General features: G+C 44.3%; 1 protein-coding gene across 1 annotated transcript; it reads left to right on the top strand.

The window, feature by feature from the left end:
- Positions 1–4,189: 4,189 nt before the first annotated feature.
- Positions 4,190–15,254, top strand: LOC128411889 (protein-lysine methyltransferase METTL21E-like). The gene is made up of 5 exons (XM_053384440.1): positions 4,190–4,892; positions 6,647–6,732; positions 12,185–12,342; positions 12,671–12,788; positions 13,874–15,254. Exons 2-5 carry the CDS (start codon positions 6,660–6,662, stop codon positions 14,308–14,310), a joined length of 786 nt encoding a protein of 261 aa, XP_053240415.1. The 5' UTR covers positions 4,190–4,892; positions 6,647–6,659; the 3' UTR covers positions 14,311–15,254.
- Positions 15,255–15,755: the final 501 nt, after the last annotated feature.

The raw sequence follows: 15,755 nt of genomic DNA, 5'->3' as shown, positions 1-15,755 counted from the left end.
GCAGGGACCGAGCAACAGGTGCTCACCCCGTTGCGGGGATTCGAACCACCGACCTTCTGATTGGCAAGTCCTAGGCTCTGTGGTTTAACCCACAGCGACACCCGCGTCCCTTGAGGGGTCATAGGGCCCCCTCAATATGTGGTTTACCCTTAGATGAGCTTCCAGCAGATGGGCTGGAGTGGTGCAATTTGACCTCACCCAATGCCAGACCATTTACATCTGTAACTAATAAAGTTCTGGCCTATTTGAACTCATAGACCTATATGCTGTTGTCTTGTGTGCTTATTCACTCCCTAGGGAACTGGGGTCATGGAGTCAGGGCATGCAACTTGCCTCTGCCACAAACTCAACTAGGCAAGCCACTGTGACTCAGTCTGCCCATAAATGGGGCAGGGATGAAGGAGGGTGGAAAGTCCACAAGTTAGGGAAAGAAGGAGAGAAAAGCAGAGGCACCACTATTACCTGTTCCAAGGGGATCTAGGTAAGACTAGCTAAGACTGAAGTCTATTCCCACAGGAACCCACAAGATCAAGCAGGCTTGAAAAAGTATAGAGCAGCTTCCTGAAGAAACTCAAAAAGCTGAACAACAGGTTGTGAGAGGAATACACAGTTAAAGAGAAAGGCTTCTTTGAAGGGAGTTGACCTCTCAGGATGATTGCATTGAGAATGAGGTTGGAGAGAAGGGACCTTAAAAGAAAAAAAGGAACTAAGGTAAAAGGATAAAGGTAAAGGACCACTGGATGGTTAAGTCCAGACAAAGGCGACTATGGGGTTGCGGCACTCATCTCGCTTTTCAGGCCAAGGGAGCCGTGTTTGTCCACAGACAGCTTTCTGGGTCATGTGACCTTCATGATTCAACAGCTTCTGGTGCAATGGGACTCTGTGACAATTGCCAGAGTGCACAGAAATGCTGTTTACCTTCCCGCCACAGTGGTACCTATTTAATTTCAAGCATGCTTTCAAACTGCTAGGTTGGCAGGAGCTGGGACAGAGCAATGGGAGCTCATCCCATCGCAGGGATTTGAACTGCCGACCTTCTGATCAGCAAGCCCAAGAGGCTAATTGGTTTAGACCACAGCGCCACCCACTCCCCTTACAGTACCAAGTCAACCGCACCAGAGTTGTAGGTTCATCATTAGGCATTCTTAAGCCAATTGGCACATTAGCTAGATGGCCAAGGTGTTGTGTGCCAGAAAACAGAAAGGTCAAATTGTTCTTCCACACCAATGCCTGCTCCCATCAAGATAATTATCACTTCCCTTCCCCAGCTAGAGATATTTACATTCCCCCCCAAGCAAATTAAATGCAAAGACAATGCCATTGTGTTTAGCTTGGACCTGAGAAGGGTAGATTTCTTTCCCTAGCAGGAACTTTTATTGTTGCCATCAAGCAGAAAGGCCTTTGCTGCATGATATTTTATCACCAGAAAGTTCAAACATGGCATAGATCAAGGTACCCAGAAATTGCATTACCCGTCTTGCAGAGATGAACCCTGAAGGTGACTTTCATAAGATCTGGCTCACCGTTCTGTCGAGTGTAGTGTTGCGTAACCGTAGCAAATTCTTCCTCTGAGGCGTAAGATTTTATAGAACGTGTCCCACCTCACCAGTGTGCCGGCCATTAATCTTTTGCTGCTCAGCACAGTCCCGTCTCACTGGTCCTCTCTCAAGTCCCTGGAAGATGTTTTTATTACCGAGTTGAACAACAGTTGCGTTGGTAGCCTGTGCTTGAATTAATCCCCGCAAAATTGCAGAAAATGCCCTTGCTTAGAAGATGATACAGTCTTGACAGAGATGCTGCATAGGGAGAAGTGTGTGAATAGTGGAACTATTAAAGAAGTACATCCCTATGCTTGTGCAAGAGAGAATATTTGAAGACACAGTAGAATCTGCTGGGGGGAAAGGTGCAGATAAAATGTGTTACTAGAGGCATTTCGAAATATGTGTTACTAATATAAATACGATCATGTAAGTGAGTGTGTTAATTCCTCCTGTCAAAGTGAACCTTGTCATTGTGCAAATCTTCTGCCTCCGTTTGCTGATAGCAATGGCATGTTTGTGTTTATAAGTGCTTGTAGCCGCAGTTGCTGGCATGGTTTGAGTGGACAAATCAAAATCCTTTAGGGGAGGAAGTGAAGCTCAGTGGAATAAATCATGTTGTTTGCATGTCCTGGATTTAGTTCCTGGTATTTCCAGGATCGAAGATCAGGGTGCACATCACTGAAAGGACATCCGCTGACAGCAAGATAAGACAATTCTGAGCTAGGAATACTGTCACACGTTGCATGAGGCAGCTTTTTTGTTGCTGTGGGATGCCAAATTTGGGCCAAAGGTCTTCAGCCAGGGGTAGGCAACCTAAGGCCTGGGGGCCGATGCGGCCCAATCGCCTTCTCAATCCGGCTCACGGATGGTCCGGGAATCAGCATGTTTTTACATGAGTAGAATGTGTCCTTTTATTTAAAATGCATCTCTGGGTTATTTGTGGGGCATAGGAATTCATTCATCCCCCCCCCACATGCTCTGAGGGACGGTTCCTCACCTTTCAGCCCATGGCTGAAAAAGGTTGCTGGACCCCTGTCTTCAACTATACTTCCTCCCTTTTAACCCTGCAGTTTAAGTTCCAACAAATGGACAGACATTGGGGAAAGTCTTTAGTCAAAGTATACAGAGCAGCACGAGTATTTAGAACACAGTAAATCAAACACGGAAATTCCCAGTGGTGGTGGTCAGTTCTGAAGGGGTATAAATGCAACCTAGATTTAGCAGGTCTAGAGGCAGCGAACATCATAACAAAACTATCAATACGTAAAAAGGTTTATCCCCCAATCCATGTGTATCCAGCTGTCAAAGAACATACAACTCAGGGCTGGGGAAATCTCTGTCTTTCAGATGGGAGACCATCTTTGGATCCAGTCCAAAGTTTTGTTGTGAGTCCAGGCATGCTAGGCTCACATGCCCCCAAGAAAGCCAGATGTGAAGAAGTCCAGACTAGCACGCGCACACACACCCTTATTACACCTGGGATGAGGAATTCCATATATTGGAGTGGAGGAATGTTCTCCATCTTTTGCACCACACCAAACCCCATCTTCCCCCTGTTCCAGCTTACTCTGAAAAGAGAAAAGGCTAAAAAACAACAACCACGTACACCAAAACCCTACCTCACTTTCAAGGATGCTACAACCTGAGTTGTACTGCAGTGGCTTCACAGCAGTCACAGTTCTCTGGATCATCTCCCAAGGAGAAGTCGAAGGTATTCCCTGACTGTCTAGGTCTTGGGCTATTCCGGTGATTTAGTGACGACTGCTGGATCGTCTATCCAGTCACTCAATGGAGTCAGAAAATAGGAACATGTGGTGAGACCCTCAGTTCACTGGGGGAGTAACTTCTGGATGCTGGATCCATGGAGCCAACGGGAAGGAAAAGACCTTGCTAGGCCACTGTTGTGCCCTGGGATGTGGGAGCAGTAACAAAGGCTCCTAAGCACTGCTGCTCTCCGGCTCTGTGGGGCAGGCAGCGAGTAGGACTTAAAAGGCAAGTGAAGGAAGAGACAGGGTGGCGCAGCTAGTGCCCTGCGTTCCTTCCCTGCCAAGGTGAAACCCATAGTATTTAAAGAGCAGTCAGTGAATTTTCCACTGCGAGCCTGATTTTCTGATTTGCACGGCACACGTACATGAGAGTGAGACAAATGCTGATTCAGCAATCTGTTTTGCCTGTTCCTCTGCGGTTCCATAGGCTCTTGCCTTTCTTTTTAAAAGCTGCACAGATGCATCAATTCATTTATACAGTCATAATCTGCCTTATTAAAAGAAGTACATAAAAATAAAACCAACCCCTTCCCAACTCACAACCAGATTCCCCTACCCTGTTCAAACTCAGCAATCATCCTGATTTGTTTGCAGGGATGTTAGATGAAGTTGCACCAAGCTAGATTATACCACATAAAGGTAAAAAGGTAAAGGACCCCTGGACAGTTACGTCCAGTCAAAGGCGACTATGTGGTTGTGGTTCTCATCTCTCTTTCAGGCCGATGGAGCTGGCGTTTGTCCACAGACAGCTTTCCGGGTCATGTGGCCAGCATGACGAAACTGCTTCTGGTGCAATGGGACACTGTGACAAGTGCCAGAGTGCACAGAAATGTCATTTACCTTCCTGCTGCTGTGGTACCTATTTAATTTCAAGCGTGCTTTCGAACTGCTAGGTTGGCAGGAGCTAGGACAGAGCAACGGGAGCTCACTCCGTCGCGGGGATTCGAACCGCCAACCTTCCAATCGGCAAGCCTAAGAGGCTCAGTGGTTTAGACTACAGCGCCACCCGTGTCCCACATTCCCTGCCCCAGCATGTTTTCCTATCAGGTTTGTTGTGCAAGAGTGCCGGCCGTGTATGCTGGGATGTGATCGGATCCTGCTTGGAAACAGCAAGAGCCAAGAACTGCCCTGAATCATGCTCCAAAGTCACAGAACTAGTTTTCCACAGGTCTCCTTGAGGGAAAGACACATCAACAGTGCAAACAGGTTTGGAAAGAAGAAAGTCACTCTATTTTGGTTGTGTGTGAGAGCACATGCATTCACTCACTACTTTGTTGCTGGGCAGTGATGAGTGCAGCTTGTATAACTTCTAGGAAATACACCCCCCCCCTTCTTATGCAAGTGTTCTGAAGAGTTTTTCCCAATGAAATTCAAGGGGTGTGCCCACTTTGTTAATCGTTGCAGCTGTCAGGATTTATAAATTCTTCCCTGGGAAGTGCTGCTGGCATGTTACGTTTCAGACTTTCCTGCTTTTCTCTATAGCACTATTTACAGACTGACCAGTGTTGGGCGAGAGATTCTGCAGGTGTGATTTTTTGCCTTCACTTTCTGTGGAAACCTGGAACAATAAAATAAAATAACCTAGGTATGTTGCTTAGTGCATAATTGTTGTTGTTGTTTTTTAAAAAAATTAAAGGCACAGTTTTAATGTAGCTTGTGTTTAGATATGTAGTTGTTTTTCATCTGAAATATATCACTCACAGTCAAAAGATATCCATATCTAAACAGCAGGGTGCCAAGTTAACATTTCTGAACCCTGTAAGGTTGTTCCAGATTACTGATAATAATGTCCTACGGGGGTGACCTTTAGAATAACATTTTGTGCAAAGGCTTTGAAAGGTAAAGCTTGATCAAGAGTGTCTGTCTAAACAATACTGTCAGTCAAAGCGCAGCGAGGTTTTGGGGTCATTTTTCTCGCTGCTTCTCTTCAAAACAAAGGTGCAGGTCCTGTGCACACTGACCTGGGAGTAAGCCCCACTGAACAGAGTGAAACTTACTTCTGAGTAACCATGCATAGGATTGCACCACACAAATCACAAACAGCTATGCTCATATTCTTCTATATACAGTGCAATCCTATTCAAGTCTCATTGAATTCAGTGGGGTTTAGTCTCAGGTAAATGGATAGAGGCTTGTCACCTATTTTATTTCCTTCCGGTTGATTGCGTGAGAAACTCTCAAAACAATTATTTCCCCCACCCAGGGAAATTAAAGTGGGCTGGGAGAAAATAGGACTAGTATGTGTTAAAACCTGGGAGTGGGGAAAAGATTGTCCCTAATATTCCTTCACAAGGATGATTGTGCAGCACAATACTTACAAAATTTATTCTGTGCATTGTTTGTGTGTTGTTGTTTTTTTTTAATTTTTCTTTGTTGTTTTTGTTATATTTTGCATATAACCTTGAGATAATTTGTCAGCCTGGATAGCTCAGTTGCTTAGAGCGTGCAGCTAATAACTCCAAGGTTGCAGCTTCGATCCCCAACTGCATTGCAGAGGGTTGGACCAGATGATCCTATGCTCTATATCTATTTATATATCTATAATCTATGGAAGGCTATTATTATTATTATTAATCTACAGATTCACTTTGTTCATTCTGCTGTCTAAATGTCCTTGCTATGGCTTTGGAGCACACTTGAACCAGATCTTCTAAATACTTTATGCACGACCATTACTTGCATAGCCTAACGCAGTGGCATAGCATGGCTGGGGGGCGGTTGCCCCGGACGCAAAATTGTTAGGGGCACAAAATCTCAACACCCAGTGCTGGCTCAATACAGCTGTGCACTTCTGTTCCTGGGATCCTTTGAAAACGGCTTCTCTGTATAAACCAGGAAGTGACCTCTCCAGACAACGGAACAAGTCTTCTTTTCTTATCTCTGTGGCTGCGATCTCCTGGGTGACATGGATGCTGTTAGGCAGCTGAATGCACATGCGTACTCTGTACATTTCCCTCCCTCTCACCCACCCCCTCTGCACAGCCCCGGGCTCTGGCAACCCATGGTATGCTACTGGCTTAACAATAACCAGTGTGGTTGATTTATTGTTAGTTATACTGCCGTAGCATAAGGCCTCTTATTGTCGTGATAGCCAACATGGTGTCGTCCAGATATTGTTGGATGGCAGCTGCCATCATCCCTGATCCCTGGCCGTGCTAGCTGGGGCTGATGAAAATTGTAGACCAAAGCATCTGCAGGGTACCACATTGTCCACTCCTGACATGTATGCATTTGAAGCCAAATGCATGACAAATGAAAGAAAATGCCATGCCTCCCAATTCGTTACTAAAGCTGTGCTTGGCTTTTTTTTTTTTAATAGTTCTTCCTTTGTATTGCTAGGCCATTGTATGAAATGGAATCCCATTCATTGCAACCCAAGCATCCTGGATCAGATGAAAAATCCAGAAAACCAGACAACAAAAATGGTAAATATTTGCTGGCAAGTGACGCATGAGCCGCTGCTTTGTACCTTTGCTACATCTGAGGTCTATCACGTCTCTAAGCTCATGTCCAATCAGTATTTCCAAGCTGTCTTCAAGGGAAGCCCCACATAAAGTTAAGAACAGTAATCTAGCTGGGAGGCTACCAGAACATGGGTTACTGTGGCAAGGCTCTGATCAAGTATACATTAGGTGTAGATTTAAAATACAATAGCTGCACACCTAAAATGCTTAACAGGTATGCAGCCCTTGAAATTTTCCATTTTTGGTGTGTGTGTGTGTGTGTGTGTGTGTGTGAGAGAGAGAGAGAGAGAGAGAGAGAAAGAAACAAACAAAGAATGTGTGTGTGTTTGTGTGAGAAAGAGTTTATATAGGATTATGATGATCCACGCATGGCTATTGTAAAGACTCATCAACTTTTGCCAGGGAGCCCTAAAATACTTGATTATCACTTGTAATTACACAATGAACCCAATAATGCTAATGCTGCCTTCAGGTTCTTTTTTTTATTATAAATTTTTATTGATTTTTCAACACATATTAAAAGACAATACAAAACAATACATAAACAAACAAACATATGAACACGTATAATTTCTTAACCTTTTTTTCCTTAAACCTTCTTTCAGCGACTTCCCCATACCTCCTTTTTCTGCATCCCTGTTTTAAATCTTTCCAGCAACCCCTAATTTCAATTACTTGTAACACTTTCTTTAAATCCTTTTTCTCATATCCAATTGTTTGTCACTGCAATTCTATTTTGCATTACCCAAGACATTTTAACACTCATTAATTTTGCAACAGTTCTTAAGATAAACTTTAAATTTCTTCCAATCTTCTTCCACCGTCTCTTTCCCTTGGTCGCGGATTCTGCCGGTCATCTCAGCCAGTCCCATGTAGTCAATCACCTTCGTCTGCCATTCTTCCAATGTGGGTAGCTCTTGTGTCTTCCAATACTTTGCTAAAAGTACTCTTGCTGCTGTTGTCGCATACATAAAAAACGTCCTATCTTTCCTTGGCACCAATTGGCCTACCATGCCCAGGAGAAAGGCCTCTGGTTTCTTCACAAAAGTGCATTTAAGCACCTTTTTCATTTCATTATAAATCATTTCCCAGAAGACCTTGATCCTTGGGCACGTCCACCAAAGGTGATAGAAAGTACCTTCAGCTGCCTTCAGGTTCTTGTTGCTTCCCTTCAACATCTCAGAGCCTCCTGTTGGGTCTCTAGTCATACACTCTCCTGAAGGAAGTGGGGACTTAAAAAATAAATAAACCACAAACCTATTTTGAGTCTGGAATAAAGCTACAAAGAGGCAGAGGGAAGAATGTGCAATGGGGAACTACTGCAGACTCCTGTACAAAAAATATCACTAATAATTCGTGCTGTGAGTTGTAAAACAAAGAAAGATATACATATAAGTCCACAGGAACAATTCCAAAACCCACATTAGGGCAATATTTTTATTGGGCCAACCGGAATTGTACAAAAGAGTGTGGTAGCTTTTGAGTTCTCCAGAACTTGGATGAGGACATGAGGCTCGATGGTGAACATAAGTGGCAGTCGGAGAGAGAGCAGGAATTTTGGCTGATTCTGAATACATGATGGAGTTTGCATTGCCTTGTAGTCTTCAGATAGTAAGTAGGCAGCAGACATTAAAATGAAGCTCTAGTCCAGCAGTTCTCAACCTGTGGGTCCCCAGATGTTGTTGGACTACAACTCCCATCATCCCTAGCTAGCAAGACCAGAGCTCAGGGATGATGGGAGTTGTAGTCCAACAACATCTGGGGACCCACAGGTTGAGAACCGCTGCTCTAGTCCATTAGGTGAGTTGCAGGTTTTTGGCTGTTGGGAAGAAGCAGCAGGCAATAATTGATCCCCATTTGAGAGAGGGGATATAAAATCCAGCTGTTACCCAGACCAGTCTCTACTTGAAAACTTGCACACTATTTTTGGAACATTTTGGTTTGCCCTAAGAAAGAAATTGCTCAAACGTGGATTTTGGAATTTGTACAATAGAGTTGTAGAGAACCTTCAAGCTGAAACATCGACAAGTATTTTTATGTGACCGTGAGAGAAAATCTCTTTGCAACCAGATCCCTGGCATTTTAGGGTCTTGGCAGGACATCCTTTCTCTTGATCCTTTTAAAAGAAATGTGATCTGGTAATCCAGTCTTTCACCCTCAACTTCAAAGAGAAGCTCTTCTGTGTAGAAATTCTGCTCATTTCGCATCTTCATTATGAAGCCATACAGGAATGCAGCTTTCCAGGTGCATTTGCAGAAGTGATTGTGGTGCTATCGCTGTCGATTAGGAAACCTTACATAGGCAAGGAGCAAGAGCCATCCTGAAGGATTATCGATTTAGTGTGAACTCAGCATTTCACATGTTTTGATTTCCTTAAAATAGAAGCAAGAAAGAGTAGAAGGGGGACCTTTAGCATATTCTCCAAATCTGCCTGAGTGAGCAGATTAACTAAGATAGCAAGTCAATTTATGGGGCCAATAGGCTGGAATAGAATAAGTGCAACTGTAAACACCCTGATCTGTTAGATGGTTTAGTGTTGCATATATATAATCATGTGTTCCTAGGCTGTATCTATGACTTGGCAAAGTCCTGAGTTGACCTCTTAGAAAGCAGAGGACTTGAACCCACTTGATCTTACACTACTCACAAACTGTAGTTTGTTAAGGATGCAATTCTCAGCACCCTTAATAAGCTTCAGCTCCAAGAATTCTTCAGGCATAGCTGTCAACTTATCCCTTTTCTTTTGAGGAATCCTATTCGGAATAAGGGAATTTCCCTTAAAAAAAGGAAAACGTTGACAGCTATGACTTTGAGGGAAGCCGTGACAATCTAAAGTTGTGCAATAGTGCCTTTTGAGTTATTTCATTGCAAGGCACAATAATGGGGCTGCTTTGTTGAGGCTGTTGCTGTCCGCCCCCCTCCCTAGGTTTGGGCTACGTAATCACACACATGGCTAGACTCAAAACAGTATAAATTCAGTGTATAGATTATGATACTGATGCTGGACCTGGAAAAGAAAGCTATTGCCCCAAACAGGGCACATAGCAGCTCCAGGGGTTATTTTCATTTGGTATGGGGAAAGACTTAACTCTCTCCCTTCTTTACATAGTGCTACAGTCCAGATCCCTTTTTCATTGGAAATTTTCTTTTTAATGTTGTGCAAACATTTTCAGCATTAAAAACACACACAAATACACATGAAACCCTGTTCTGTGGGTCTTCTGTGTTGCTTCTAGGTTTGGCCCTTGATGAACGTTTATGAAATCATTCTCCACACGTGTCCATTCCTGGCTGCTTTCACCACTGCCTCCGTCAAGACAAGAGTTTCTGTAATTTTTGTGTGGGAGAGCATGCACTGTCTGAGGAGCCCAACCCTCTCAGGGCATATGCTGCATCGCCATGCTGCCACAGTATAGGGTTTCCATAAAAGTGCCAGCTGGAGTTGCTTGGCAGCATTTCAGCAGGACACTTGAGGGCAGAGCGGATTCCTTGTCCCGAAGCCCTGTCCATCTTGACCTCCCCTGGCCCCTTACAGTTTGAGATAAACTCACCACGTTAGCACTTTACTTTGAGAATGGACAGCATGATGTCAGGGCAGTGAAGAGTGGTGGCTAGATATTGAGGATTGGGGACCAGGAGAAGGCGAGTTGGAGACTTGGAAGAAGGGATCTGTGAACTGGGGGAACCTGTAACATCCGGGAGATGAGAGTCAGAGGCAGGAGAAGCTGCAAGGCTGGAGAGTGGAGAACAAGTGCAGGAAGGAGGGAGAGAGAGAATTCTCTTGCTCCACTGGCTCCCAGGACCAGAAGAGGATTGAAGAGGGAGGAGAAGAGGGTTTCGTGCAGGCCGAGTCTTCAGCTGCTTGCATGCAGTTCAGATAGGGGAGATACATAAGCCAAGATCAAGGCCTTTCTGTGTTGTCAACTGCCTCCTCATTGCAAGACCAAGCAGGAACCAAGGAACTGTGGCTTAGGCTGGAAGAGAACCTGTGAGCCTGTAAGATGTGGCTTCCTTTAGCCTTTGGGCAATTTAATTTAATCGGGCAGTGGAGGTAGAACTTACTGAGTGTGTCTTGTAGCCATTGATTGTCTAGTTCTGCATGAATTGGGCTAATCCAATTCTGAAGACATCCGAGTTGGAGGCCACCACTGCCTCCTTTGAGAGCGAGTTCCATAGTTTAGCTATGCAAATAAATTCCTTCCTGAATCTGTTGGAAAATTCCATTCCACCTTTAGTTGCAGACATGGAACTGTTGCATGTCACATGTCTGTTTACATGCCAGCACAGCTTGCTGGGAATTTCCATTGTGTGTATAGCTTTTGCTTTTCTCTGTCTCTTGGAGAAGACAAAGACAGAGACTACATGTTTCTTTGTCCTGATTTATGATTAATAAATCCGTAGTTGTAGCATGCTTCCACAAGCCTCACACCTATTCTGTGTGCGCAGTTCACTCTGCTGACATAGTGTGCCCTGGCTTTGAAGCCTGGGTCGCTGATTTATGTTGGAGCAGAAGCTGATGGGTCTTCACAGTGGGATGGCTGGAAGCAGATAACCCACCTAGGGCTAGCCAGCTGGCCTTGCGACCCTCTGCATCCTGACAGAATCTTCCATCATTCAGTCTTCTATTCAGGAGGTTTCAGCCCATGGCAAGAACGCTATAACTCATCTTTTTCTTTTAAATTATTTTTTATTAAAGATTTATTAGTTACAAAAAAATACATGCGTTGTCTCTTTTTTTCAAGTTGTGTTTTCTACAGATCAGTTTCATTGTTGTGAGACATTAGTGTTACATACAGTGTTAGGTTAGGAAGGAAAGAGGGGGAAAGTACACACAGGAAATACAAGACAAACTAGGGGATACGCAGATGCCCTGGCTAACACACCACCAATTACATGCCCTCCTAAACAACCCAGGAGTAAAATCAGCAGCAACTAGGTCCTTGACAACCTTTGAAAAACCTCCTCCTAACAACAAAGGGACCCGGCAAAGGGATGGTATCCACAGTATACAAAATACTGCTTCAAAATCCACAAACCCCCTTGACGTAATCAAAAAGCAAAGAACTCAGTCTGAAACTCACTTACAGATTGTACCTAACTCTATAACTTTTCTGACTTCTATGTCTCATTGGTGCTGAGTAAAGGTGGGATTCCGTTCTATTATTATGGCTTTATAAATAGCAAGCGTGATGGATGGCAGCTCCCCGAGGCCACATATATCACACTAAACAATTATTGTTAGGGACTTTTTGTGGGCAGGGACATAACTCAGATGGCTTCATGCTCAGCAAGGCTGCCTGGCCATATAGAGGTTAGTGGCTTTCGCGATTAGGTCACTGCACTATCGTTAGCTGAGCTGGGCTACCTCTCGCTGTTATTATGACACATGACCTTTCCATTGTTTTATTACTAGGACCAAACGGAGATGAACAGATAGTCGCAGAGATCATGGGAAGGTGTTTCTCCCCTTCGCTGATAACCACCCAAGCCTGGGAAGGGTTCCATTTTGTTGGCCACAAGATAAAGATCACAGAATCCACTGACTGCTATGGAGCTGTCGTCTGGCCTTCGGTATTGCAGGCAAACAAGACTGTTGGCTCTGATACGTGAAGCAGAGCACAGTGTGAAACGCAAGGGGTGGTTGTTTAAAGCCTGGGGAAACTAACGTTCTGTGAAGATGAGGCTCTAAATACAGACAGCTGATGTGTTTGGGGATCAGAATTGCTACTCAAAAGGAGTAGCAATCACTGCAAGATCAACAAGCTCCAGCATCCATACAAGGAAAGCCTTGCTGCTATTATTAATAATAATCAAGGAAGGCATATGCATTTGTTTATTTATAATGCTATTTCCCCTGTCAATCTGCTCTTGTACTGTTTTTGCTTTTCCCCATCCACAGGCTCTCGTTATCTGCCACTTTTTGGAAACTAACATGAAATCTTATAACCTGGTTGACAAAAATGTCATTGAAATTGGAGCTGGGACAGGCCTGGTCTCAATAGTAGCCAGTTTCCTTGGTGAGTATGGATAGTGTCCTCTAGATCAGAAAGTGGTATTCCAAGGTGTGTGTGGGATTTTAGTGCACCTGTGACCAAGGAGTAGCATGTCAGCTCAAAAACAAAAGTAGCAACAGAGACAGGGGCTCATTATCTTTTAAACACAGGTCTCTCTCTCTCTCTCTCTCCCCCCCATATAGAAATGTGGTTTTGCAGGAAGAGGGCATGGTAGATAGACCATGTAAGAATGGATTTAGACACTAGGAGAGGAAATATTGTTTTAGTTATTATCCTTCCTTGCCCATGTGAGTGAGATCAGCACAGTACCATCCATTGTGGCCAGAACTTGGAAGACAAGCTTGATTTGACCTTCTAGAAACAATAATCCAGGATTCTTTAAGGCAAGCTGGATTTTTCTTGGTATTACCACTTTTCTCCACCTTGGAAACAGCGATCGCACACACATTGTTTTGTGAAGAAATAAAAGTAGCATTTACTTACATATTCTAGATTTTGAGTTAGCAAAACAAAGGCAGGTTTATAACTACTATCTAAGTTACAAAAGTACAAAATGTAAGTTCAGAAATGGTGTCTGAGCTGCACGTATGGTCAGCTTGGAGGCATGATGAAGAAAGAGAAATATGCCTTGGCAGGAAGGAAGCTTGTAGTATTACAGCTTCCTGCCAAGGCAGACAAAGGAAGTGATCTCACAGAGTTCTCTCTAGCAAATTTTACAGGGAAGCTCTGTGAGCCTCAGCCCTTTCATGTGCCTATCTGGCAAAGTGTGAATTGTTGGTTTGGCAGTAGTAATGACCCACAGACCAAAGAGTTGTAACTCAGTGATAGAGTGTCTGCTTTCTGTGCCGAAGGTCTCAGATTCAATCCCTGGCATCTCCACACAGGGCTGGGAGAGACTTCCTGTCTGAAATTCGGGAGGACTTTTACCAGTCAGTGTAGATGGTACTGAGTTATCGAGGAACCAATGGTCTGACTTTGGTCTAAACAGCTGCCCATGTTCCTACTGTCTTTAATGATGCCAGAGAGCATTCCTGCAAAACTGTCTTAGATTTGCTAAGCATTCATTCTGTGGCCCCTTCCTGCCACAGGTGCACGTGTGGTTGCCACCGATTTGCCTGAATTGCTGGGGAACCTTCGATACAACCTTGTCAAAAACACGAAGACCAAATGCAAGCATGAACCCCAGGCAAAGGAACTGTTTTGGGGGGTCGACCTGGAGAAGAATTTCCCCAGGGCTTCATGCCAGTTTGACTACATCCTGGCGGCCGACGTTGTGTACCACCACCCTTACCTGAACGAGCTACTCCTTACCTTCGACCACTTGTGCAAGGACAACACCATCATCATCTGGGCCATGAGGTTCCGACTGGAGAAGGAAAACCAGTTTGTGGACAGATTCAAGAAACTGTTTGACCTGGAGGTTATAACTGATCTCCCCAGCTTAAATATAACCCTGTTTAAGGCAAAGAGAAGGCATAAAGCAAAAAGGCCTTCCCTTTTCCCATCCAGACTGCTGGTTAGGTGATTGTCAATGCATGGGTCTCTTTTGTTAGCCAGGATTAGACCATGTCTCATTGGATTGCTAGGTTTGAATGTTTGATACTGGTAGAGCACTCAAATGTTTGGTCCCCGCTTGCAGTCCGACATGATACAACACATCAACAGATTCACGATGGTCCATGCACACCTTTGTTTGCACTGATAATGAGCCACAATACATACCTTTACAGTGGTACCTCGGGTTAAGTATTTAATTCGTTCCGGAGGTCCGTTCTTAACCTGAAACTGTTCTTAACCTGAAGCACCACTTTAGCTAATGGGGGCTCCCGCTGCTGCCGTGCCGCCGGAGCACGATTTCTGTTCTCATCCTGAAGCAAAGTTCTTAACCTGAGGTACTATTTCTGGGTTAGTGGAGTCTGTAACCTGAAGCGTCTGTAACATGAAGCGCCTGTAACCTGAAGCGTATGTAACCCGAGGTACCAATGTATAACTATATGCAGATACTAAAGTGCAGGGTTATTCATAATATTGCTATGAATTTGTGGGAGGAGGCAGATTCCCCCGTAATTCCTTATTTAGTAAATGGTAGAATTTCGCTAACGTTTGGAGTATTAAGAGAAGATGTAAAAAAAAACAGTGTAAAAAAACACAGGCTGAGCTACCATAGTTCTTTTGTTCAGGAGATTGGCTGACAGAGGTGCCAAAAAAGAAAGGCGTTGGCAGAGTTCATTACCCTGACGAATGGTGGCACGTTTAGCGTCAGACAAGAAATGGGGTGGCGTCCCTCCCGCAACTGGGTGTTAGTAGCAAAAGACAATAGCAGAGGTGGAAGGGGGAAGTTTACAGCTTGACTGGCTTCTGTTCTGGACCCAATCTTCATGAAGCTATGAGGAGATCAACAAGAGACACTCTTGGCATGTAATGTTCTGCACTCCCTCCATGTAAACTCAGGTGTAAATAAATCGTATTTCTTAAGGATGCTACAGTCTCTGACGTGTCTCATTCCGAAGGAACACAAACCCTGGTGAAGTGTCAAGACCTCTTGCTACCTCTCGGCAGAGATTGGGGGCGCACCCCTTTAAGCAAAACAAATTACTTTAGTGGTATAGGGATAGATTTGTAGAGGAGCACATCTTTACTACCAAAACAAACATTTGTACTAGAAAACTAACTTGTCATGTAGGAAGTGAGGCCCAGACCCCCCCTCACATGCTAGTTTTCAATGTGCAGGGATTTTTAGTTTATTTTAGTTTTTGTATCAAGGTCCATTGAATCATATGAGGGAAATTTGAGCAGAAAACTTGCCAAACGTAACCTCTTCTAAAACCACTCTGGAGAGCAGAGGGATAAGGCAGTTGATTTTGGTGACTGTTGCCACAAACCTCTGACGATGCCTAAGGTAAAGGTAAAGGGACCCCTGACCATTAGGTCCAGTCGTGACCGACTCTGGGGTTGCGGCGCTCATCTCGC

The sequence above is a fragment of the Podarcis raffonei genome, chromosome 4 (genome assembly GCF_027172205.1).
Source record: "Podarcis raffonei isolate rPodRaf1 chromosome 4, rPodRaf1.pri, whole genome shotgun sequence".
In the NCBI taxonomy this organism is placed as follows: Eukaryota; Metazoa; Chordata; class Lepidosauria; order Squamata; family Lacertidae; genus Podarcis; species Podarcis raffonei.
The sequence above is the reverse complement of the archived record's forward strand: the minus strand, read 5'-3'. Positions and strand labels throughout refer to the sequence as shown.